Source organism: Ciconia boyciana, chromosome 3, assembly GCF_034638445.1.
Source record: "Ciconia boyciana chromosome 3, ASM3463844v1, whole genome shotgun sequence".
Lineage (NCBI taxonomy): Eukaryota > Metazoa > Chordata > Aves > Ciconiiformes > Ciconiidae > Ciconia > Ciconia boyciana.
In genome coordinates, this window is record NC_132936.1 from 91,990,493 (window position 1) to 92,015,944 (window position 25,452).

A 25,452-nucleotide genomic window follows, 5' to 3' on the forward strand; every position below is an offset into this window, starting at 1 on the left:
AAGCTATAAAGAACACAGGAGGCAGAGAGATACGGAGAGGAGGAGACAGAGATATTTCAAAACATTACTGTCCAGACATATGATGCATTTTAAACTTCCCAGATTTCAAGCAAAGTATCTTTTCTTATTCCCATACCATTTCATACGATAATGTGCTGGTACTGAACTCTAAACTTGTAACTCTTACCCAAAATTAAGTGCATTCGATCTTTGTTTATCTCCGGCAAAGATTTAGTGGTAGGTGGAGTTCCAGGTGCCTGGTTTAACATAAAGGATGTAGCACGTTTCTGTGAATTTGGTATTGCTGCAGCCGTCTCTTCTGTTGACTCTGAAGCGTTAAATCCTGTACTGTTTAGCCAAAGTGCCACTGCATGTAGTATGGGAGCCCAGGAGTTTCGGTAATGCAGTCTAGCTGTATCAATTGTTTCTGGAGTGTAAAATGCTCCCCCTGTTAAATTAGCAAAGCAAAGGTAAATTCTGAAATTCTCTGCAAATAATAGACAAAAAGCACGTACTCTAAATATATTAATTATTTTCTCTGAGTGTATTTGATCATGTACATATTCAGATGTAATCCTTGCTAGTGACAGCGCATCCCAATTCTGCTTGTGAAGGAGCAACATTAGTACCGCTCATCAGAAAGTGCAATGGCCACGATGGAACAGTAAGCAGAGAGCAAGAAAGGCAGGCAAAGTCATCAGGTCCTGCAGCATTTTTCATACAGAACACTCATTCTTAACTCAGTAAAGTATCATCAGACAGTATCCGCTCTAATCTCAAGGGCTATATTTTTCTTATAGTAAACATCTTTTTACACTTGATATCAAAGTATTAGAGGTGTAGAAGTATTCTTAATTCTACAAAGACATGGTTTTAATGATCTCTGTGATTCAGATAAAGAATTTCTTCATTGCAGATTGAAGGAAAAAAGCACACTCAAACTTCAAACAGACATTCCTCTTAGGCAGAAATTTAGCACTTGCATAAAAAAATGTGCCTGCCAAATAATTCACAGAATAATTCTGAAGTCTCAACTAAGGGTTTATTTCTATTTTTCACAACAACACAAAAAGAAATTCCAGTGCTTACCATCTGGTGGAAGCTGGGTAGCAAATTCAGCTGGTAAAGTTAAGAGAGCATAATCTTTCAGTGCAGCTAACCAGAGACGGCTAAGTGCAGGCAGCTCAGGTTGTACAAGTGTTATCAAACTGTCTGGTGGCAACTCATCTATAGTACCAAAATCATCCTCATCCTCCTCTGTGCTCTTTAAAACATGCTTTGGTTTGGTCTCTGCTTCTTTCTTAATTTTCATGGCAACAACGTACACCTAGAAGAAAAACAGTAAAGAAGAAAAACATGAAAGTACATGCTGTGAGATCCTAAAAAGAAAAAAAGCAGCAGCCTTTCCCATGTGAAAGTAACAGATTCCATGCACAGATGACTCAACGGAAAATGACTGGGAAAGAGAGACTTGCAATACAGTTACCTTTTATTTAAATATTTTTTCTTTTATTTCTACCAGTATGTAACACTTAGGGGCATAAATGGCACTTCCCTAAAACAATCTGGCTACACACTTTTTTCCTAAAAAAGTGTCAATTACTGCTGCTCTACACAGACATATTGATTTAAATAACTGATTTCATTAAATCAATGCATCCTTTCTGCAAAGATTTCTTTGACCTACATTAAGAGCTACTAGATAAATTAGAGTAATTTTCACCTTCCGGGAGCAGATTAGGTATCAAAGGCATGAAAGTGGCTTTGAATGTCTTACATTAATACAAGAACATTTATATGTTTGTCTTTGATAGATGCTATAAGAGGATAAAAGGATTTTCAAAACCAAATAAATATGGGAATAACCAGAAATATCAGGAAAAAAAACAGTAAAAATAAGCATTTTTAGAAATTAAATAGAAAGAAATAAGTGTCTTCACACAACAGATGCTCCATATCAAAGCTGAAAATTACAGTATGGGGTGATTAACATTACACAGCTGAAATGTTAATACTTTCCTTTGTAATTTCAAAAGTAACTTCCAAGAAAATTCAATGAAAAAACCCCAAACCTTAAAGTCCTACACTAAAAGAAACCTAAATACCATTTGTGTAATTATATGTAGAGCTCTATATTATACAACTAACATTTCAGGAAGCAAGGCAATGTAAGTAGTGCTAGCTCTGTCTTTTGTAAATAGTTGACTATTTCTGGTATTCCAGCCATTCCCCAACAATATCTACATTAAGCCTGGAATTTATTATGAACACTTTGACAAACTCCTAGTTAATTAACTGCAATATTTTACCAGAATATATTTTAAGGTTGTTTGGTTTTTGGTTTTTTTTAAGTTTAAGAGCAATACGATGGGAGGAAAATCAAAATCTGATAGGTTTATGAGTGTATACTTTAATACCGAAAAGTGCAGTAAAACAAAGAACAATCAAGCATCACTGTAGATATGGATCAACAGAATGGCAGAAAAAGGAACAAAGAAAGATACAGAGATGGAAACATCCCAGGAGTGGGACTGCAACAGGAAAGAAGGAGGGCAGGTGCAAGGCTCACTGGCTGAACAGCCAGTGAGGTGTGAGGCTGCTATTACGCTGCAAAACCTCTTCAAACTTCTAAAGATTTAATGGTCAATGTTTACCTCAGCCCATGCTTTCAGAACTGCAAGTTTTTCCATAGTAGTTGCACTCTCTCGGTAAAGCTGGCTAGAAGATCCCTTTCCTGCTTGCACTTTATCCAGGGAAGAGACAAGAAGGTTGTGAACTCGGCGGAGGTCATTCAGGTCACTTACAACCCCACTTCCTATCCAAGCGCTACATACCTAGACAACAAAGTTTAGAATCATTCTAAACTAGCAAAAACCCCAACAACCTTATACATGAAAAAAAAAAAATCTGTAAGAAAACAAAAACCAAAACAACCACTACAAAAAACATTAGCAGCTCTCCTCCTGCTTAATATCAAAAAATCTGAGGTTTTCCTTTTTTTCTCCCCACCCATGATGACAGAATTGCTCAGGTGAGTGGTTACAAAGGCTGTACTTGCAAAGCATAATACAATGGAACTTAACAGATACATGGAAAATACTTAAAATAGTTTTTTAATCCTCCATAAATAGGTAATAACAATTTTTGTGTTCTGTTCCCAAGTGTCTGGTCAAATCATTCAAGTAATGGGTCACTGCATTCACTGTGAAGAACATATTGGACAGCAATCAATAAAAGTACATCTTTAAAACCCCACATCGCTCAAGTTATATATTAAGGCTCCATACTAATGAGAAGCTTTCAAGATCATTAATGTCAAGAAAACACCAAAAAATGAGTGAGAGAAAAATGTTTAAACAACTGGGCTCTGATCTGGAACCAACAGTACCACATTCTGAACAATCAATACCAGACATGGTGGACAGACAGTTAGGTCCCCACTTTTCTTCTGAATTAAATGGAACCAAAACAGGTACTTAAAATCCAAATGTCATACAGATCAGCTGCTCCTGTCTAGTGCTATACATTGGCATTCATCCTCTGAAACACATTAACGCCCAGACATGATGCAGGCAATAGAAGAATTCTGGTGCAGCTGCTCTTCTACAAAAAGAAAAAGTGACAAATTCTTCCAGAAAAGCTGCCTTGATTCTGGTGGTGATTCTACAAGGATAAGGAATAGAAGCAAAAAAACCCACAGAACTCAAGCGGTTCAGGTTTTACAAACTCTTTTTTCATGGCATTTTTGTCCTATCTCCAATTTATTTATTTTGCTTTTAGAGAATCACTTCCATGAAAGCCTTTGGGGAAGGGCCTCTCATGATCTGGAACACAGACATATTTGAAGTAAACTAAACACAAACACAAAAAGTGTCCCGAAGGTGCACAGGACAAGGCTGCTGAAAATCTGTCACAAATCCGTAATTCATTCACAGTAGGACTAAGACCAGCTTCACTCCTCCTGCTGGGCAAGTCAACAGCTGTTTCAGTAATGACATAAAACTATAGTGACATAAAACTGTAACAACTTCAAACTCATTCAGTGCAGCTCATCTCTGTCCATATAACTTCTAGAGAGTGAGTTAAATATCCAAACCTAACCTCAAATCATTTGATCCTGTAAGTGCACACATCCACTTTGAAACTGCTTGAATAGGGAAGATTTTGACAAATTACAAAGAATGTTACATGTTTTCACAAAAACTGCCTCTTCATCTAGCTTTAAATGCACAGAAACTTTCCATAAGGTAAGATGAGCATATTCTTTCCTATGTATAGATATCAAATTATGCCATATTTGATCTATCCTTACAAGTTTTGCTGGAAATTAAGAGTATAAAACAACAACACAAAATCACAGTCCTGCTGGACCAAGTTTTACTAAACAAAACTCACATACACAAAATTATCATATTAAAACTGATGTTTGCATAACTAGTTAAACTGCTCCTTTAAACTACAGTAGTAAATTAGCTGTGTAAACCACATACCAGATACTACTACAGCCATGTGCCTGATAGCTGATTTAAACTACAGTAGCACAAGATCATACACAAGAGAAAACACATGCAAAAAAAATCCTTCACTGAATTTTCACTGAGAGGTTGTTACTATGACTGTAATAAGAATGCTCAGAGCTTCTAAAATCTAATTAATCTGAATGGAAGTTTAGTGTTTAAAGGTAAATTATCAGTAATCCGAATATTTGATCACACTGAAAAGTATCTCAATAAATACATTACTATTGATCTCATTAAGCAAAGGGGTTTTTTTGGGATTTTTGTTTGGTGGTTGTTTGTTTTTTTTTCCTTTTAGCAACAAATGCAGAATTGACATGGAGACATAATTAGTTTCAGAAAGCCTAAATATTTTCTGATATAGCTCCCAAAAAGGACTTTTGCACTTCTGAGGAACAAAATATATTACTAGGAGACTCAAAAGATGTTACTAGGAGACTCAAAAGATCACGGCTTAGGTTTACAAAATTTTCCAGCCACTTGGTACTACTGCTCTTCTGCATCCTTCTTTCAAAAAGACGGAAAATTAGTTTGGCTTATACTATCCGAACATTTTCCTCTGTACCTGGCAGGCCTTTGCAGTTATATCAGACGGTGTATCTTGGGAAAAAGCTGGCCTCAGAGCAGCTCCAACCTGTTGATAGGAAGAAAAATAAAAAAATCCAGTTAAAACAATAGTGACACAACATTCTTCACCTCACCTTGTTTAAGGCTCAGGCACATATAGAGAACAAGCAAGATAAGATTGTCAATTTTGGCATTATAGTTACATCCCAAACTTATCCTTGTTGTCTAGCAGACATTTGCAATAGTATTCCTTAAACAACAGCAAAAAAGTCCTATTTTTTTTTCCTGCTTGCCCATTGCCTTTTTAAGCCTCATCTATCTTTGTCAAATATGTGGTATTATCCTTCTTCTGTTAATGAGTATCCTTTTAATAATGAAAGTATTACAGGTGCAATTTATGCTAAGGCTCAAGAAGCCAATTACTTTTTGATGTCCAAAGGAATAATGACGTGAAATCAAATGTTTATGGTTGGATTTGCATCAAGTTCCCAAAATGACAAATCCTGACAAAAAGTCTTTTAGGCAGTTGTTATAAGGCAGCATTTTTCAGAAACAAAAGGAACCAAGTCAAAGAGACAGAAGCAATGGTTACAGCACTACAGAAGGAAGAAGAAAAAGGCAGGAAGTGAAAAGGATGAAAGCCTGCCTTTAAAAAGTATTTGCAAAGATTCTGAAGACACAGTGAAAACAAGGGAGGTGAAAGAGTCAAGCTATGCAACAAAATAAAGCAGTAATACCCTAAAGCAGTAGTTTTAATTTAAACAGAAGTATATTCATTAATTCCCAAGAAATCAGATTTATTAGATTCAATCTGGAACTGAATCAGCATCCAATTCCTAATTCTACAAATGAAATGGCACTTTTGCCAAATATTAAATGTAACTTGTAATATTTGGCTTTCAAGAATCAATAGCTACTGAATTTTTAAATTTCATCAACTACTAAATTATAATAAATAGGAAAAGATAAAAAAATAAATTTTGAAGAGGTAAACAAACATCTCCTCAGTACATTTTCACACACAAAAATCTCTTCACAGGTCTTTTGAAGTTACAAAATGTTCTCAAAGCTAATACTGGCATATTGGCATAAATATACAATTTCCTGAACTTATAAAGGAGGTCTCACATTAGCCTGATACTGTTCCAGTATCACATGGCCTGGAAACTCTGGCTCAGGAACCGATGCAAATTTCTTGATAATGTCTTCAAGAGCTTGAAGACCCGCCATTCGTAATTGGTTGCTGTGATCAGTCGCAGCCATGAATGCCATTCGAATAAGGTCAGAGAGATGGAGTACTAAGAAGTCATCTTAGAACAAAACAGAAAGAACTATTTAAAAAATAGCTAACATCACATATTTGTAACATTTTCCTCATTGACATATTCTTTTTTAAAGGTCCACATTTAGGGTATGGAAGAAGGCAGGAAAGAATGTAACCTATTTTACCCCTCCCCCCCCCCCATGATACAGGGGGTTTTATTCCTAAGACAACCTTAAAATTAAGCACAAATTTGAAACAAAATGAAATATATGATATACAGAAATTGCATTGAATAGGGTATGTAAATGTGGCTCAGTAACTTAGAATAGATTAGAATATTTAGTAAAGCTAATTTTAGTGATCCCCCAAACCTACAAAAATATCTTCAAGGTAATTAATTTTCAAGTCCCATGCTTATAGTGACCCCTGCTGATAAAGGAAAACCTCGCCAAGTTTAAACACCTAAAAAATGAGTATGCCTCTAGTTCTGGTCCAAAAAGCCTCATCCAAGGCTGTAAGTAAGCAGCAGACAACATGCAAAAAGAACAATACATAACTCAGTAACATTTCTGAAAGGATTATTCTTCTCTATTTTTATTCATTTTCTTTCTTTCCTTACTCCCAATTTGAAGTTACCAGATGTTGTACAACTAATACAAAAATAAATTATTTAAAAACGTAATATCCAGGGTGACTAACAAAAACCACAAATTATGAAAGCTCTACATATTTTTCAAGTCTCAAGGTAAGAAAGAAACGTTTATTTTGTAGCTGAAACTTTTCAGAGGCATGTCAGTAAAGAAAGACTGGAGGTCACTTAAAAACTAGGAAGTGGTAGTCTGCACTTACTTTTTCAGACCATCACAGATGTTAGCAAAATTTAAATATTTTGGAAGTTGAAGTTGAGGGGGTAGAAGTTTGCTGAGTTTTCCTTTTCACAATGATACCAAACACATCAAGTTCACTTTAAATAAATTCAGAGATGTAAATTCTCAGGATTATTATATGCAAGCCTCTGCAGGATCCTATAAGCAGCAGTTATTTCATGATTTTCTCTATAATACAACACCATCTCAAAATAAACTTTCCCAAAACTCTTCCCTTTTAGTCTTCAAACAGTGACCTCAGCCTCAAATCAAGTCAGAAACAAGATTCTCACAAAACCAATGCACAGTGCTGGAACCAGACTGCATCAAAGCAACACAAGCAAAGACCTGATAAATCTTCATACCATAACAGACACCCTCAACAACATAGACAGTAAAATCCATTAATCCCATGCATTCTAGGATGCTCATGATATTCATCCTACATACACAAAGTCCTCATGAGTGCTACATGGGTGAAAGCAAACAACCACTATGCACCAGAACCAATACACATGGACAACTCACACACAGAAACCTCCCACTATCTGTCAGAAAAAACGTTTCTTCACAAAACAGCTATGTCATCTCTGACCTCTCAATTTTGATCCTCTAACTCATAAAAGTATCTTCAAAACATGAGCTTTAAAACTAATATTCATTTCTCTCATGGATACCAAAAGAATGAACTTCATAAAGCAGCTGAGTTCATGTCTTATTATAACTCCCTCCCATACCCCTCACTCTGCAACCAATGCCACAACAATAATTACCTGGCTTTATCTCTTTTTTCTTTCCTAGCATCCCTTCAGTCTGGAGATGCTAAAATAATCTCTGAAGTCTAATTCATTGCTATCATGTTAAACTCGGATAAACTGTTCCCACCTCACCCTTAGCTAGAAATTTACTGCTTCTATTTCAGACTGGAGAAAAGGTTTGCAAACCTAAAGGGTTTTTTTTCCAAGCAGATCAGTCTGTCAGAATTTATATCCTCCAACAAACCTCATTCTTTGTGTTCATGGTACAGTAACTACAATGGTTATACAACTAGAGTTTTATTGCCTTTTGCTGGCCATTTCCTTTGTTTTTAACCATTTGAGTGAAGGATAACTGCTTATATTTTTTTCTTGGTTGTGTAATCTTAAGCTGTAAAGACGTGTCAACAATTAAAAAAAATTTAAAAAACAAAACAAAACATGCACATTCTGTAATTACTTTTTGGGTTTTTAAGTCTGGCTGAACGAGCCAGCGCCAGATCGAAGTGCGCCTTGTTCGCATTCTCACACAGCATGATAACTCGGCACAAACAGTCTGCTGCAAACACACGAGTTGCCCAACGAGGTGCTACAGAAGGCTTGGATTTATCCTCTTCACCCAAGGTGGTAAACATGGTATCATCGTCCATCTCATCCTTCTTCTCCGATTCCTCATCCTTCCCTCCTCCCAAGGGAGCAGCAGTGCTCATGTCTACAACAGAGAACAATAAAAAATAATAATAATAAAAAAAAGAATCCCACTGTTACAATCCACAGAAGACAGCTAAGGACATATTCAAGCCTTTCCTTACGCTCACATTCAAAACAGACTAATTCTTCTGTTGAAACAACAACGTTTGAAAAATGTAGAAAAGCAGAGGAATATCAGTAGAAGAAATGTTTTTCACCTCTAATCTGGGCTATATGACCCTTTATTTGGCTTAAATGATATGAAATACATTCCTGTAACATTAATTCTCCACACATACCAACTATAGCTGAATCCTGTATTAAATTTCTCACCTTTTAAAATTAACCTACTAAATTGCCAACAAACACGGTAAAGAGATTACCAGGCTCAGAATCAAAGAATCAGCTTGGCTTTGAACTATTCAGCTCCTCTTTCAAGTAAAAGCTAGGGTGCATGTTAAACTGAAACAAAACTACAAAGTTCCATGCCATGGGACAGATATGCAGCCAAGTTGGCAGTTTATAGCACCCACAAATGTGCTTAACATACAAAAAATTCTTTTCTCTAAGTGTGGCTGTGAGACTTCATTTCAGAAAATAAAAATACTTCAGGGATCACATTAAAAAACCAACAAATCCAAATAGGGACAAAAACCAACTCACCAAACATGCATATACACTTCTGCTATTCAGAAATGAGAACATAAAATCTCAATGGCAAAGTCTAAATTAGCAAAATGCCAAGATACTGACGAAAATTACTCTGGCAATAATTAGAGGAGAACGAGAAGAAATTATTGCAAGGGTAACCCACCCCAACTAAGGCATGCTTCTTAGAAAGTCAAAATTTAAGAAGCTGAAGAGCTAAGACATTCAATAAAGACAGAAAGAGGCTATGGCAAATCAAACATGGATGAAGCCAATTCACAACACGAGTGTTTTGAGAAGGCATCCAGGACCTTATGTGGCTGATTTGCAAATCTCTGCTTAAAAAGCAAACCAGATTTTGTTCATATGCCAATTAGTTGGATCAAAGGAGTTCAAAATGAAGTTGCTGGCTTATTAAAGTACAGCTGAGAGAAATTTATTTAAATATGGTTATCTCAGAGATTATTTCACATACTAATAAATAAGAGATTGGACAACCGTGTTAGAAACTTTAAAACCCATCCCACATCAAATAAGAAAAGGACACGCCAACTTCAAACTCAGGAAACAAGGTCTTTCTCACTGGGCAGATATATGGTAACTACATTGCATAAAGAAATCACTGGTAGAATTACTCATCAGTAAACATAAAGCTGGCAACATTTAGAAAGAGCTTCAGGATGAACTCACAGTATGCCAATAAACAAGTATAAATGCAAGGGAAATGAGCAGAATCTGTATCACAACCATCCCACAAGCTGAAAAACAGGAATAAGGTCTCAGAGGACAAGATCTTTGCAAACAAGTCTGCAAAGCTGAACAACAAGCAAAAGTTTCATCACCATGGTAACCCATCATCACATCAGTAACTCACAAAGCCTCATAAAAGAAAGGTCAGTGTATACAGCACTCTTCCTTCTGTACGGTCCTGATGTATAAAGGCTAAAAAGAATATGTCTGCTTTCACTAAGATACTGAAATGTCAGAATAATAATCACACTGCTTCTCTGCTGGAAATCCTACTATAAGGCAGCTAACCTTTTAATCTTAAAAGCAATATTTTAAAACATAACATAACATTGATGATTTCTTTTTTCTAAGAAAGTTTTAATGCACTATAATCAAAGTTCTGTATACAATATAAGCTATGTCTTAACTAGGATAAAAGACAAGCTCCAAACAAATATTGCCAGAAGATGCTAATACTAAGGACATACTGTCGTTTATGTGAACACTATAGAACACTTACCACTGGATGCTGCAAGGACATCCTTACAAAGCATTAGCCAGTGAGAAAGGTTTTCTACTGCCAGTGATGAAAGCATATGTCCCAGAGTATCATGGATATCTGAGCACAACTTCCGATCAGTCTCCCGATCCAACATTCCAAAAAGGACACCTTCGAGGCCTGTCTCTGTTATATTAACCCCCTGATGTCGGGAATGAGCATCTCGCCGAGAACCAGCTCCTGGTGCAAAAGGATTCATATCTGCAAAATGATAATGAGAAATCTTTTCTGAAATCAGTAACTCAGTTTTAAAATTTGGAATAACAGACTAGAACTGGGCATTGTGTATTTGTGTGTGTGTATAGGTCAGGCAATGATACACCAAAATGTTACTGAATTTCTTCCAAATTAACACTAGAAAGATTTTAATACAGCAATTTATTTAATTTATTTACAAGGCAAATAACACCTCCTAGTATTACTTCCAAAAAAAAAAAAAAAAAAATCTGTCTCTCCAAGATACTTACCCCATGAATTTGTAAAAACCCCTAATAGTACTGGACTCTAAAGAATCTTTCCAGAGACAGACTGAACTGGTGTGATTTAATATGAGTAAGCTCACAATTTTATGTTCGTATGAAGACTGTGCTGATCAACACTGTTGAGCCTCCTATTTTCAGAATAAAATGATACATGTAAGAATTGAACCAGCCAGCAAAGTCCACAGGCTAGCAGACGTGCTGCTAATAGAATAAAACACAACCAGATATCTCAATCAAACTGCATACAATGAAGTCAATTTTCAAAAGAGCACGACCTAAAATACCAGAAAAACTGTAAAATGTTTCCACTGTATATACACTGCATTCCCTATTTGATTGCCACTCTTAATGGGGCAGAGAAGTTTAAATCTGAACGTTAGAAAAAGTTAAATTATAAATGAAATGCAAGAGGTAAGCAGGACTGTGGCCAGAAGTTATTGGAGCTGGAAGGGACAGTTTTATTTTTTTATTTTGTTGTTTGGGGGGGATTGTTGGGGTATTTTTCCCCTCTCTAAAGGCAAACCACACATATGCCCACATATGTGCACTGAACTGTTACAAAAAGGCCACATGAAAGAAATACTTACTGATGCCACTGTTTTCTTTGTCTCCAGCATTTTTTGCTAAGCTCATGGCGTATTCACATACTTCCGCTGCTTCCCTCTGAGCAAGCTGTCGTAAACATGCAACTGCAGCCCGGCGAAGCAGCAAGTGGGAGCTGCACAAATGAACCTAAAATCACAACCATTACAGGTGAGTGAACTGCTGCACCCCCATATCAATAAATCAGTGCTGCTAAGGACTAACAGCATTCTACTTTTCAATTATATGCCCATGCGTGAGCTGTTGGGTACCAAGCTCTTTACATGACCTTGAGAGTTCAGAAGTACGCACTTTTTATAATGTACAAATGTGAAAATAAAGCTGACGTTTACAGAGCTGACAGTTGTTATCTGATTGAAGAGGTAAGAGCTTAAATATTGGAACTACTGCACCAGTGTGATTTTAGACTAATTATACTTTCCAATCTGTTACACTCTTCAGTACTACTCAACCTCATATTCTGTTACAGCTGTAAATCACATTCTTTTAAACAAAAATCCATCATCAGCTGCACCACACATGACAACTATCACAAAAACTTTTATTTCAAACTCGTAACAGAATTTATAGCATAAGTTTTTATAAGTGCCTCTCAATAAGACAGCTTCAGATTTCTTTGCTAACCAGCACTGGCTTCTAATTCCTTTTGAATCACCTCAAGTACAAGCAAATATTTTTCTTATAGAAGAATTGTGCATGGTCCCTATTTTCCTGAGAGGAAGTAGCTGCACAGAGAACTGTATGTTTTTCCACAGTGGAAGAGATGAAGAGTGCTCTTTAAGAAACTCTGATTCTTTATTTACCCTAGGGAATTTGTTTTTAATAAACCGAATACACATTTGCTTTCTCAGTGTTAGGTTATTATGTGGATGGAAATTGCTTTCCTAAATGAAAGGGTTGTATAGTTTATAAAGCATTTTAACAGTAGATCTTTATTCCACAAATGAATATACAAGATTTGAGTCCTGAAAAAACAAGCAGACTTTAAAGAACCTCTAAATATCATGCTGAGGTTGTTTTAATGGAACTAAAACAGAACATTTGGGGGATTTAATTAATGGAAAGAGTATTTGCTGTTTCAAGTTACAAACGAACCAACTAGTGGCTATGAAGCCAATGCAGGAAGAAGAAATGAAACTAGACTGTGGAACTGTGTGGTTTAATTTTGATACCTGGCATTAATTCCATTCAAAAGTAAGTTAGAAAGCAATGAAGAGTCTGCTAATGGGGCAGGTAAGGCAGACCTTGCCTATGTATCTATGTATTTGCAGTATAAAGAAATGCACAAAACAATTCAGAGGAAAACTTATCAAACTAAGTATGACTTGGAAGTAAGGAATATGAGAAAAGAGAAGGAAAATAGCTTTTGTTTAGCAGAGGACCATAAAGGAACAGGAAGGAGACCACAGAAAACCTTGGGAAAAGTTTTCAAAACTGTCATTCCTGTATGAACCTCATTGTCTGTAATATTACCCACTGGTACTTACAGAGTAAATGGCTATAGGGATTGTTTGTCATGTCGTACATAGTATTCATACAAAAGGACCTACCTACTTTTGGGTACGTTGCACTTCTTTCATGCAAAATTTTGTGAAAGGAGAAGTGACAGATTCTGGGAACACACTGTACTCCCAAGGGCGCTCCAGGGTGTGTGGGGGGGAAAGCATGTAACAATGAGAGGATGCACTAGGGAAAGTCTGGATGGCAGACTAAAAAAAGTTCCAATGTTGATGTTAAGTAGGATCGCACTCCTTCAGGTAACACAGAACCACCGGTTCCACAAAGAATGACACAAAGAACTTTGCAAAACATCCAACAGACATTAGGGAGAAGCTTTTCAAATTTCTCAGTATTGGACTGCTGAACTGTCTAAAAAATAATTTTAAAAATAGTAATAATAAAAAAAACCCCCACACCAAAACACACACCCACACACACCACCTTTCCTCTTATAGTTGTATTTGGTAAGTTTTGGGCTCCAGCCTCTGCCTCACTTCCAGGCTTAAGCCAGGTTTTGTTGACAGAACACTAATGGAGGGAGAAAGCAACGCTAACAACAGCAGCACAAGAATTTGAATGTCAGCATCTACTATGCTGACAGTGGTGAAATAAATCCAAAATCTCCCACCTTTTCCCAACTCACTCACTTCCCTCTATGCATGCAATCAGTTGGAGGAAACAGAGCGTTTCAGCATCTTTTTACTCACTTGTATTATATATAAATGCTTGCTATCTTGTGCTATCTAGGGTGAAAGAGAATCAGACCTTATGGCTTCAATTTGGGCAGCACTCTGAAAAGATCTAAAATGGCTTGAGGACAGACATCCCCTTATTGCACTCCAGTGTTTTTGCAAATGTAGCTTGCTTATTACATACAGGTATCCTTGACATCTTGCTAAGTGCTTCTCTTGTCCTCTGCTAAGCACGTACACAAAACTTTGAGGAACAAAAGGGATGCATTTTGTACTCACACAAAGACTGGGAACCAGACTGGACAGGTTGACATGCCGTGGTGCAAACATATGAAGCTGCTGAAGGCAGGATATGGCAGCTGCCTGAACAAGCGAGTCTGAATGGTCTTGTGTGATTGCACATCCCACCAAACAAGAAGAACGGATTGTTGAAATTGTAGCTCCGTTACCTAATGATGTAATATGACATCCTTAACACAGCAAAATTTTTGTATGACAAAGAAGAATTTTTAATGCTTCAAAGTTCACAGATTACCATGCAACTTTTCTGAATTTCTACCGCAAATTAGTATCTATACAACTTCAAAGCAGCACTAGAGTGTGTTTCAGTATCTCTTTTTTAGCTCAGTTAAACAGTATCCTGTCCAAATGAAATTTTGGATCAACAATCTTCAGTCAGAAATATTTTGATAATATCTTCCCAGGACATGAAACCAGTAAAATTATAGAATGAAAGAGACTTTCAAAATTTAAATTCAGATACATATGGGCAACACTTCATGCATCAAACCTTTTCCTAAAATATCAGATAACACTTAAGCAAGCATATACGCATGCAGGTGATTTTAGTTAGCTCCATTAGATGAGTTGCACTGCTCTAATAGGACAAGCATTCAAAAAACATATTTAATTTGAAAAATAATCCCATTCTGTATTTTAAGAATTAACCTGCATCAGTTTTATAAAAACTCTTGAATTACAGAAAAATGTAACCTGCAGAAGACATTCTACATAAGTTGTTGTTTATTTAAATAGTTAATGACACTCCAGATCAAAAGGTTAACACACAGCAAGTAGATACACAAGTTCAATTAAACCATCTGGAAATTTTTCATAACTAGAAATTTAAGTCCAGTTATTTATAGTTAAAATTTCACTAGTGACTGGCTCTCTGACAGTGCAAAGACCATCCTATAAATATTCCTAAAAAATCCCAGTTAGACAAAGTTACAAATCCATGTTTTTGCCATCTGAGACACAGAATTTCAGATATAGTGTTTGGCATTACAAGATCTTATTCTCTACAGTAAGGTCCAGTGATCTAAGAATATCAAGAATGAGTGAAAATGAGTTATAGTTCACAATATTATCAATTATGTCAAACTTAAGCTCTTGCCATCAGTTAAAAATAAAATCAACATGTGTTGAAAAAGTGGAGGAAAAATCTTGCCTCTTGCCCCACCTATACACAAAAATATATGTGGCAAAATATGCAGCAAGGATGTTTTTCATCTGTTACCTACAATGGAAATTTGGTATTAGACAGAACACCATACATCACTGCAACTTCTTTATACAAATCTCAAACTGCAGCCAAAAAAGCCCCAAGCAGTCATAAGTAGGATCAGAAGTGAGGTTGCTTGCAGGACTGTAACTGAATTTGTCAACATCCCCCCACCTGCAACTGCAACAAACAAAAATTTATTTTCTTCCGTTTAAGATTGTGATATATTAGCTTTATACAAGTTAGATTTTTTGTTTTCTCTTCAAATTCCCACTAACCTTGCAGCTCAGGCCCAACAGTAGTTATTATAGCTCCAAGACATCGGCCTAAGCATTGATGTACTTCCGTATGCGATGGTGGAACAGTTAAGAGCAGAGTAAGAACTAGAGAAAGCGTTGGCTCCACATATCCACGGTACATTGGTCCACTAGAATCTACTATCAAGGCAAGTGAATGGAGAGACCAGGTCTATCAAAAAAACAAGGGAATATTTTTCAGTAATACATTTAGGAAATTTAAACAATTTTGTATGCAGACTGAGCCTAGCTCTGTATGTCCTTGCTTAAACATGTGTATAGTTAGCTACTCTGACTCCAGAAGTGTTTCAAAGGTCTCAATCTCAAGCAATCACCTGGAAGTTTAAATATCTCTAGCATACTCTTTGGCTATCAGCAGTTTTGGGGATAATGGAGATGAAGATGACAAAGAATTTAAGCCAAAAATGGTTAAGCACTTTGAGGAAGAAAAATACAAACACAAACAACACACTTTAAAAAAAGGCGGGGGGGGGGGGGGGGGCGGGGAAGTGACTCTTAAGACAGGAGAAAGAGATCGTTCTGCTGTAAAACTGGGTGTACAGTCTGAGATGGGAAGTTGACAAAGTCCTTAGTGGTGAGTGCTTTTGACATTCCAGTAGAAACTGATTTTCATGACAAGTTGAAAGGTTCACATGCATTTTCTAATTCATTTTCTTATTAGAGGGTGCAAGAGAAGAAAGCAGTGCTGTTCCCAGTGTACTACAGGATGAGAAAAAGAATGGTGAAAGATCAACCTATTTCAGTTGCAAGATAAGTAAATAACAAAAGAGCAAAATAATTTATTGTAACTGTCAAAGCAAGAAGTAGGTGAGGGGACAGTCTTTTTGGTCACTGACATTTCATAGGAAATAAATTCCCCTGATAGACCTGAAAGCATTAGCTATCTCTCCATAATATCCTACTAAATGATCTTATTTAATGGAAGAAAATTCTGAAACAAGTGATGCAATTGCACTGAAAAGACTAAGTTAAAAGAATATTACTGTTACAAAGCTAGACTCTTAGGAATGAGCTGGAAAACCTGCCTTTAAAACTGCTCCTTTTTAATCCTCTCTGATGCAACCCAAAAAACATTAGCACTAGCAATCACGTAACTACTTCTATGGTCCTAACCACATGGTAGCACATTACAGCTTATCCTTTCATTCCTGCAAATTTCCCTTACTCGTATTCCCATACAGTTTCTGTGTATCCACACTGATCTAGCGAGGGATGAGGTTTAAAAGCTTAGCTTTTCACAGTGGCCTGGTGTCGTACTCTCAACAGAAAATAAAGTAGGTATGCAAGTTCTACCTGGGCTTCCTCTTTATACTTCACTTTTTTTTTTTCATAAAGCAGTAACCCTTTCAATTTTGTTTTTTTTAAATGAATGATACACAATTATATGCCTCAAAATAACTTATTCATACATGAGGTAAGTTACATATGCAAACTGAACTTTGTCTTACCTTAAAAAAACTAAGGAAATTTAAAAGATATTTTAAATTGTATTTATAGATTATTATTTTTTAAACATTATCTCCAAACAAAACTAGGCTTGTTTTCCCAAGTGATAAGCTTGATTATTTTGATTATTTTTTTTATTGCCCTGATGAAAAGAAATAAGAAGGTACTCTATTACATGTAAATTATTTTATATGGAATATAAAATATTCCATATATTTACATACATGGAAATTATTTGGCAAAGAAAACTACTGCTCATCACCTGAGACTCCAGTAACCAATCACATGTTAACCATTAGCCAGTTATTAAAAACTTTAGTTTAGGCACCTAAGGTACAACTAACACATTTTGCTTTACAGTTACAGTCAGTTAGGAATATGCCCACAGTGAATTACTTTGGCTCAGCTGACAAGCAGACTTGTCAGTCTGACCTAACGTGACCACTTGCAATTGCCTCCCTAACTAACAGTAAGGTTACATTTTAACCGTAGTACATATTTGGGAATCTGTACTGTAAGAGTTTATAAGGAAAGTTCCACTTTCTTCATGCTCCCTGGCACATGCTGCATCCATATGATTTGGCTTACATGTGACAATCTCTATTAAAGAACATCTGAACAGGTAATTTAATTTTTAATTTTAATCCTGAACATTTTAAAGTAGTTTTGTGGTGACTGTGTTTTTTACCTGGACTTCAGGAGAGGTTCCATCTTGTGCCAAAGCCAAGAGAATACTGACGCTAGTTTTCAGATGCTGTCCAGAACCTATTCCACCAACATACCGATGGAGACAGCCCAGAGCCAAAGAATGGCCTGTTCTTGATACAACGTCTCGAGCAGATTTTAACCTATCAATGTTTAAATAAAAGGAAATAATGTAATTCACTAAGTTTGTTACAAAGAACCCTTCAAGTACCATAACAGTGCAAACGACTAACAGAATTTTGCAGGCCACCTTACAAGATCTTGAGAAGCCTTAACAACAAAAGCAAAACCAATGTACTTAATCTATATTGCTATTAAACCTGATTACATATAAAGCAAGTGGAAAAAAAAAAAAGATATTTTAATAGTTATTGTCTTTCTTCCTGGTCAGAACTTGACATTTTAGATGAAGAGCAGCTTTGGAAATGAAAGAATTTAGGAAAAGTATCTAGTGCTTACCAATGTTTCACAGCAGACTATTTCAATAATCAGAAAAATCACTGCTACACCACTGCAGTGAAAAGGAATCAAAAATGGAAAAATGACAACACGTATTGAGAAATGACAAAGAAATCCACAGCTGCATCTTCCACTGCAAAGTCAACTGAGTAACTTTTTAATACAGCTGTTTTCTTCTACAGCTGAGTTCTATGACTTTTACAATAAAGCTTTTTTTTTTTAAATAGTGTTTTATTAATTAAACTAAAACAGCATGAATAGCATTCTAAATGACCTAGTTGTATGAAGCATGAATAGCATTCTAAATGACCTAGTTGTACGAAGCAGTGACTTGTTGAGCATTTTCCACAATATTTCTGCTTCTGAATACACATCACATACATAACTTTTTAATTAAAATCTTTTCGGGGGGATGGGGAAGAGAGAGAAAAGAAGGATATCCTAATCAGAACAAAGATAGAATTTTTTTTCCCCCCGGTTGTCTATATATGAGAGGCAAGCGTGCTCTCAGCCATCAGTGAACAACAAATTAGATGCTAATCTCAAATATAAAAAAATTACTTGACAGTGTCAACAGACTGGCAACCATTAACAACTTGAGACCTAGATAGGAAACCAAGGAAATAGTCCCAGTAACAGAAATTCAGGGAAAGACAGTAAAGATTACGTATTTTATTACAAGATGAACTGATGGGAAACATTGAATTACCCAGAGGTAGGAGAGCTGGGCTGAGGCTATGTGCGTGCAGCCTGGCCAGCCAAAAACATGTGCTGCAGCCCTCAGACAGGTGCACTCTGATTCACAGATAGGCTGATGTCTTAAATTTAAGCCAAAAATTGGGAAACATGTGGTCTTGTTATATCTACCAGACATCTTTCTAAAGACCTGATATTAACAACAGAATATGGAAAAAATTATGGGCCAGTAGAGAAGTTAAATCAATATGTAAAGAGATGTTTTGATGAAACAGAACCACCATCACACAATTCATATTACAGACATACTTAGTGTTAGCTGCGTTTATCTATCTGAAGCAGTTTAGTCACCTTCAAGTAACTCATCAAAAACTATTCATTGGTATCATTTCACGTTCCAAGTACTTTAGCAACTCAGCTTTTATTCCTGGAAGAATCACATGAAATAAATCAAAAGAGAAGACTCTGTTCAAAGGTCTGTTAGATCTACAAAACCATAGCAAACAAGAATGATGAGAAGAGAATAATCAATACGGTATTTAGTAGAGGAATCTTGCAAACTATGTTAAATTGTATTTTTATTTCCTTTTCTGAATCAAAACTTACTTATCAAAACTGTATTGAGCCATTCTAGCAATGAAAGAAGCTTCTCCAACCACTTGAGCCATTCTGCCAAGAGCTTCACCTGCTGCACATCTCAAAATAGGGTTAGGATTATCAAGGGCACCCATTACCAGTGTGAGAGCAGATTTGCGGACTTCTTCTGGTCCCAACGTGCTTTTATTCTCAGCTAAACCCTACATGAAAAAAATATATATTAAAAAAACATTCCAAAGCAGGGAAGAAAGAGAAGATATAAGAGCAATTTTACTACAGTTGAGATCTTCAATTAAAAATGATGCACTTCTGTTTAAATTTGTGGTCATTTATCCTAAAATATACTGGTTGAAAATATTTAAAATTCAAAATCAACAACATAAGATTATGTTTGACAACACTCTACCTATTTCACATACAGGAAGACCTGTTGCACCAGTATTTTTTATCAAACGCATTAGTGTGCTACATGCACCCTAGTGCTACTGAATCTGAGCTAGCTTTACACAAGATACCCCAGAAAAAAAGAGAAGCTTTAAAATTTAATTGCAACATCTCTTTCTGTCAGACAGGAAAACCACAGCTCAGTTATGTTTCTGCAAGGATCACTTAAATTGAAGACGTTTTAGGTACATGAAAATATTTTTTTCTTAATTATCACATCTTTGAAAACATTTATACAGCCTGTTTTATGAACATTCTACAGAACAACAACACTAAACACTCCTTCTGCAGCTTCTTTGGTTCCCATATTTCATTAATAGTACATCACCTTTCACTACAGCTTTCAAGAAGTCTTTTACTTTGGGAAAAATAACTAAACACATGTAAAGTACAAACACTGCATGTATTATAGAGGAAGAAATTGATGGCTCTACCACAGATTCTCATTTTCTGTTCTGAAATCCTAATTTCAGCTCAATTTTAACAACTCTTTGGCCATTTGACATGGCATGGGAAATTCCAAGCATCTGTCTCAGAATCTACTTTTCAACTTGTAGCAATGTGGTTCACGTTTCTAAGAATAAAGCAAGGAAGAGAGGTGCTGTTTTGCCAAAATATTTTGCCCATCAACCAAGGACATGGAGCCCCAATAACAATTAGCTTAAACTAGGCAGCCATTTTTTGTATGGCAGAAGTCAGACAACAAGAAACTCATCTGATCTTTCATTACAGGCTGGCACTTCTATGAGGGTAGCTTCATCAGTGCACAGGACTTAGTTGCTCTGAAGATGAACAAGGATGACAATGACAGATGTTGTCTGACAGACTCATGAATTGGAAGCTATATAAAATTGCGTCAGGAAAAAAACCTAGAAATGCCTTAAGAAATTTGACTATTAGAAAGAAAATCCTACACTCTAAGACACTGTTCCACAAAGCCTTGAGGCAATACAAGTCACTGAAATGAAGTATTTATTGGGAATATTATTTGTGACTTGCTGTCTAGCTTCCTGACTTCATAGCATGAGGTTGGATTTCCAAGCGTAGATAGAGAACGCAGAGCTGTAACTGAAGTCAGTGGGACTGGACATAAGCATCTAGAATTCTATGCAATATTATTTCCATGAGCCTCATCTGCACAATAGTCTATAACATGAGGGGTTTTTTGAGTATATATGACAAAGTACTTAAATCCATGAGTACAGTGCAAATAAAGCTACAGGACTGAAAGAGAGAAAGAAAAAAAGAAGGACAGTCTGAATACTATAGAATGCTGACTACATGAGCCTCATCTGTTCTCTGTACTGATGCAGACAAGAGCTCACGCTAATACTTGGAAAAAATTCAATTTTGGTATTTTCAAACTTTTGAAAGTTTAAGTGGTAACTTTAGTAACGTTCTTCTAACAGCCTTTTGTATCACATACAAATCAATGAATCAAACTACCGAATTTTGGCATCCATTACAAGTTTACAAATTTTACCTTCAAGGCACTAAGAACAGCAGTAAAGATATTCAGCTGCACAGCTTGCTGGCGAACACCTTTAGCTTGCTTGACACATTCAGCAAAGTGATCCAACATCTGTAATCTAAAACAAAGGAAAGAACATCGTTTAAGTGATATTCTTTCAAAATACAAACTAAAACACAGCTGGTAAAGAAATGCACACAACAAAAGGGCCTTTTAAGTTCAGTCACAGAATTTATGCTTCAGGTGCTGCAGAAGGTATTCACTTTAGGTAGAAAGGGTAGAGTTATTCTGAACATCCCTTTGCTGGTTCTTTTAGCTCATCCACAAATGTTTACTATTCCTTTTGAAGAAAACACCACCAAGAGGAAGTGAGTCTTCAGATACATTTGACTGTATAACTAGAAAGCTATGAGAACAAGAGTGGAAAAATGCTACCTCTCCACTATCATTCAAAATAGTGTTATACTTCCACTCCATATTCCTATTATTGTTCCTATTGTTTTCCCCATTTAACCTCCATTTTCCCCATATTTAACCATGCCAGCAAGTGTTACTGGGAGGAGAAGTACTCCCTAGAAGATACCAAGAACAGGAGTGCAATGAATAATCTGCATTCTTAACTACTCAGCAGATCCCCAGCCAAATCTTTCCGTAGCTAACAACAGATATAGACCAAGTGGAATTACTGCAAGCTGGCCTCAAGTCTGTCCTGCGCTTACTGCAAAATGAGATTGACTGCTATGAAAAAACTGTTCCCATCAGGATTGCACTGATAAATTGAAGGATGATTTTACTTTGAAATGCATCTTAGAGCTGCTTTCACTCTGTGCTCAGTAACGAATTAGCTAAACTGAATGACAAAAGTAGTCCTGACAACTCATAACTCTGCAAAGGTAATGTGGAACACAAAGGAAAATATGATGAATTCCATTCCCTCTTTCTCATCATGCATAAAATAATTTGCTGAGTATAAATCAAATGGTCTTACTCGTGGAAGCCAAATGAAATTCAATGGATGCCACTGCTATGTTTTCAAGGCTGATTTGAAGTTAATTGCAATGGATATTTTTGCAGGAAATTTTGGTTGCAGAGATATTACTACTGTTAAATGCAGTAAGAGGAGAGAAAAATCTAGTCTCCACCTCTGAACCCTAATCTTCAAAACTGATAAAGCTGAGGAAATGCCCTTATTTCTAAACTGAGTAGACATATTCTGGAATCCTGAGACACAATGAACACCAAATATTGAACTCTGAATTTAAAGACAGTTGATATCAAAGTAGATTCTTATTTCAAGGAAAAAAAAAATCGAAACATAACACTATCCAGAGAAGGTGTTAGATTCTGAAATTGAACACTGATGTAAACTGACCTATGTTTGTAAGAGACATGAGGAAAAACCACACCAAAGAGAGCCACAGATGCATCGATGACAGATACTCCTAAAGGAAGGGGACCAGGTACAGCTTCACCAGCAGGGATGCGCAAATAAATAGAGGATGGATCATGTTCCAAAGCACCACTTCCAGACGCACTGTTTGGCTGAAGCTGCAAAATGCCACATCAGAATACCTCTGAATACACCTTCGCACATAAAATTTGGAACTAGAGATAACCAAAACACGTATGCAGTAGCTTAGAACAACAAAATAGTTTACAAACACCTGAATGCAACTGCAGTGTCCCCATGCATAAGCACACTAGCATTTACAGGGCCAGCTAAAACAGAGGGTCAAGGCAGTTAACAGCTGCATAAATGCACAAGCTATCACTCCTGGTAGTAAGAGATGGAAATTAGAGAAGAGCAGATTAATCCTGGTACTAGTAGTAGCTTCTAAATCACTGACTACAAAGTGACATTTCAGAAAAAAAGGTTATTCATTCACTCTCTGTTTGAGCATTGGGTTACAATACAGTATATTAAATGATCAGTTTTGGCTGTAATGATTCCCTACACAGAAAGATTTAGAAACAGTACCAAAATTATTAACATTCCTATCATCATGAAAATACTTCCTAACCATCATTCTTTCAGGAAACACAATGAAACAATCATCTACTTTCTCTGAAGAAAAACTTATTTTCATAACTTGTTAATTATTTCATCATGAAACAAAATTAGAATCTAGTACCTCTGTATTCTTCTTAAAAGGTCAGAAAACAGAGCAAACATTTTTTGAGACCTCCATATCACAAAAAAATAAGACGCAACCAAGCACAAAAGAATCCTGTGATGCACCACAGGGCTTCAATTACCAACAGTGACACTGTTTTACAGGTTAGAGGTTAAAAAATAAAAAAAGGCAGGGGCAGGGATTGAGAGCTCTGTGGATTGAAGACTGCACTGGAAGTCTATGTTCACCACAACAAACAAGGGAAGTTTATAAAACCTTTTTGCTTTCACACGCTGATCTTTTCTCAGAAACAGTTTCCCCTTGGTTTCTCACACTTGCTATCAGTCTTGGCTTTTGGAACTGCTCAGTCAAGACAGCTGCCTTCTGGGAAACCTTGCCATTATTAGATAGGCTGTGGCAGAAGAGGCGTTTTCAGCTCCCCACTTATTCTTACGCCAAGAAATTTCTGAGAAGCTGATTTGCAAAGTTTACGATGGCACAGTTCAGCAAATGCTCGGAACAGTTAGTTGTCTAGGGAATACAGTTCACTGAGAAATCAAAAATCCGAGCAGAATTATGAAGGCAGATAGGTTGGTAGGTATACCCAGATGGACAAACATTTTTTCTCCATGTCATTAAATCCTGAAATATATGAGGGTAAAAAGCTTGAAAAGAGGTGACCAGCCCCTTTTCCTATTCATCACAAATTAGGAAAGCAAAGAGAAGGCTATTACTAGATAGTTTCCTAAACTATTTAACATTAACAAATTGTTCCCTGTACTACATTCCTTCTCCAAGGGCCATATGAAAAATGATAACTGGATCAACATTACCAGTTGATCTGAAAAATTTTATTAAGAGAGACCCCCATAGAAATACTTGCTTCCTTTTTTAAAATTTTTAATTCCTATATTTCAAAGACTCACTTTTTTAGAAGTGCAGTAAATTCCTTATAATGCCAACAAAATTGTGTCAACACTTCCAAATGAAATGTAAGATTTCATACTACACCTATAAAACCAGTTAAATCTTGTTTTGCTCTAACACTATTTGCAATACTGATATATTGACAGCAGTTTCATTAAAAAACATGTTAAATGGAATTTACATTTCTCCTGGTTTAAAAAAATATATGAGAAAACTGCTAGACTAGGAAGATCGGGGGGAGATGGAGGGGTGGGGAGTGTTGTTTTGTTTTAAGGAAGTTAGGTTAGTTCACTAACCACAACCATATGAGTAGCATTATGCAATTTACATATCTCAGCTGTAGGCAGTTTTTAATCAAAACAGTACACTGTAGATGGTAGGACTTACATCTAACAAACCTCTGAAATAAGACTAAAAACAAGGCACGAAGCTTCAGTTTTAGAAGGCTTCCCCCACACACACATCACACAGATAGTGCAGATAATTAGTTATTCTTCTAGGTTTTTTTATTACCTGGTCTTCAATTGACTTATGATCCGTTTCCTGCAGCCAAGAGCCAAGAAGAACACTATCATCATAATGACAAAGAGACCTTAGGAGTGATGTGGTTGTATTAGCAGAGTTGTCTGTCAAAGTAAATTCTGCTACCAACTCTCGAAGAAGGGCATTAAATGATCCTAAAAGGATGGACATTAAAAAGAATCATTGCTGCTTCTTTTCCAAAACATTTCAGCTAGTGATCAGAAGTTATAAATCAAAGCACATACCATTACCTCGATTTTACAGGTAGCAAACAGAGAAGTAAACCTGACAAGATTGGAGTTGAGAGCAAGGCTTCAAACAGAACCCTGGGCTCCCAATTCCCAAATCAATGTTCTAAACAACAGATCGGGCCATCCC

General features: G+C 36.3%; 1 protein-coding gene across 3 annotated transcripts in view; it reads right to left on the minus strand.

Moving 5' to 3' along the window:
* Positions 1-25,452, minus strand: part of HEATR5B (HEAT repeat containing 5B) — a 61,626-nt gene that overhangs the window by 19,248 nt on the left and 16,926 nt on the right. For all 3 annotated transcript variants that reach the window (XM_072856569.1, XM_072856568.1, XM_072856570.1), the window contains exons 15-29: positions 25,066-25,229; positions 22,884-23,059; positions 21,524-21,629; positions 19,606-19,796; positions 17,828-17,987; positions 15,655-15,844; positions 14,152-14,321; positions 11,665-11,809; positions 10,557-10,796; positions 8,430-8,681; positions 6,213-6,394; positions 5,083-5,151; positions 2,655-2,834; positions 1,090-1,327; positions 188-448 (exon numbers count right to left, since the gene is read on the minus strand). In XM_072856569.1, coding sequence (XP_072712670.1) covers positions 188-448; positions 1,090-1,327; positions 2,655-2,834; positions 5,083-5,151; positions 6,213-6,394; positions 8,430-8,681; positions 10,557-10,796; positions 11,665-11,809; positions 14,152-14,321; positions 15,655-15,844; positions 17,828-17,987; positions 19,606-19,796; positions 21,524-21,629; positions 22,884-23,059; positions 25,066-25,229 — 2,724 coding nt within the window. The remainder of the gene's footprint in view (positions 1-187; positions 449-1,089; positions 1,328-2,654; positions 2,835-5,082; positions 5,152-6,212; positions 6,395-8,429; positions 8,682-10,556; positions 10,797-11,664; positions 11,810-14,151; positions 14,322-15,654; positions 15,845-17,827; positions 17,988-19,605; positions 19,797-21,523; positions 21,630-22,883; positions 23,060-25,065; positions 25,230-25,452) is intronic.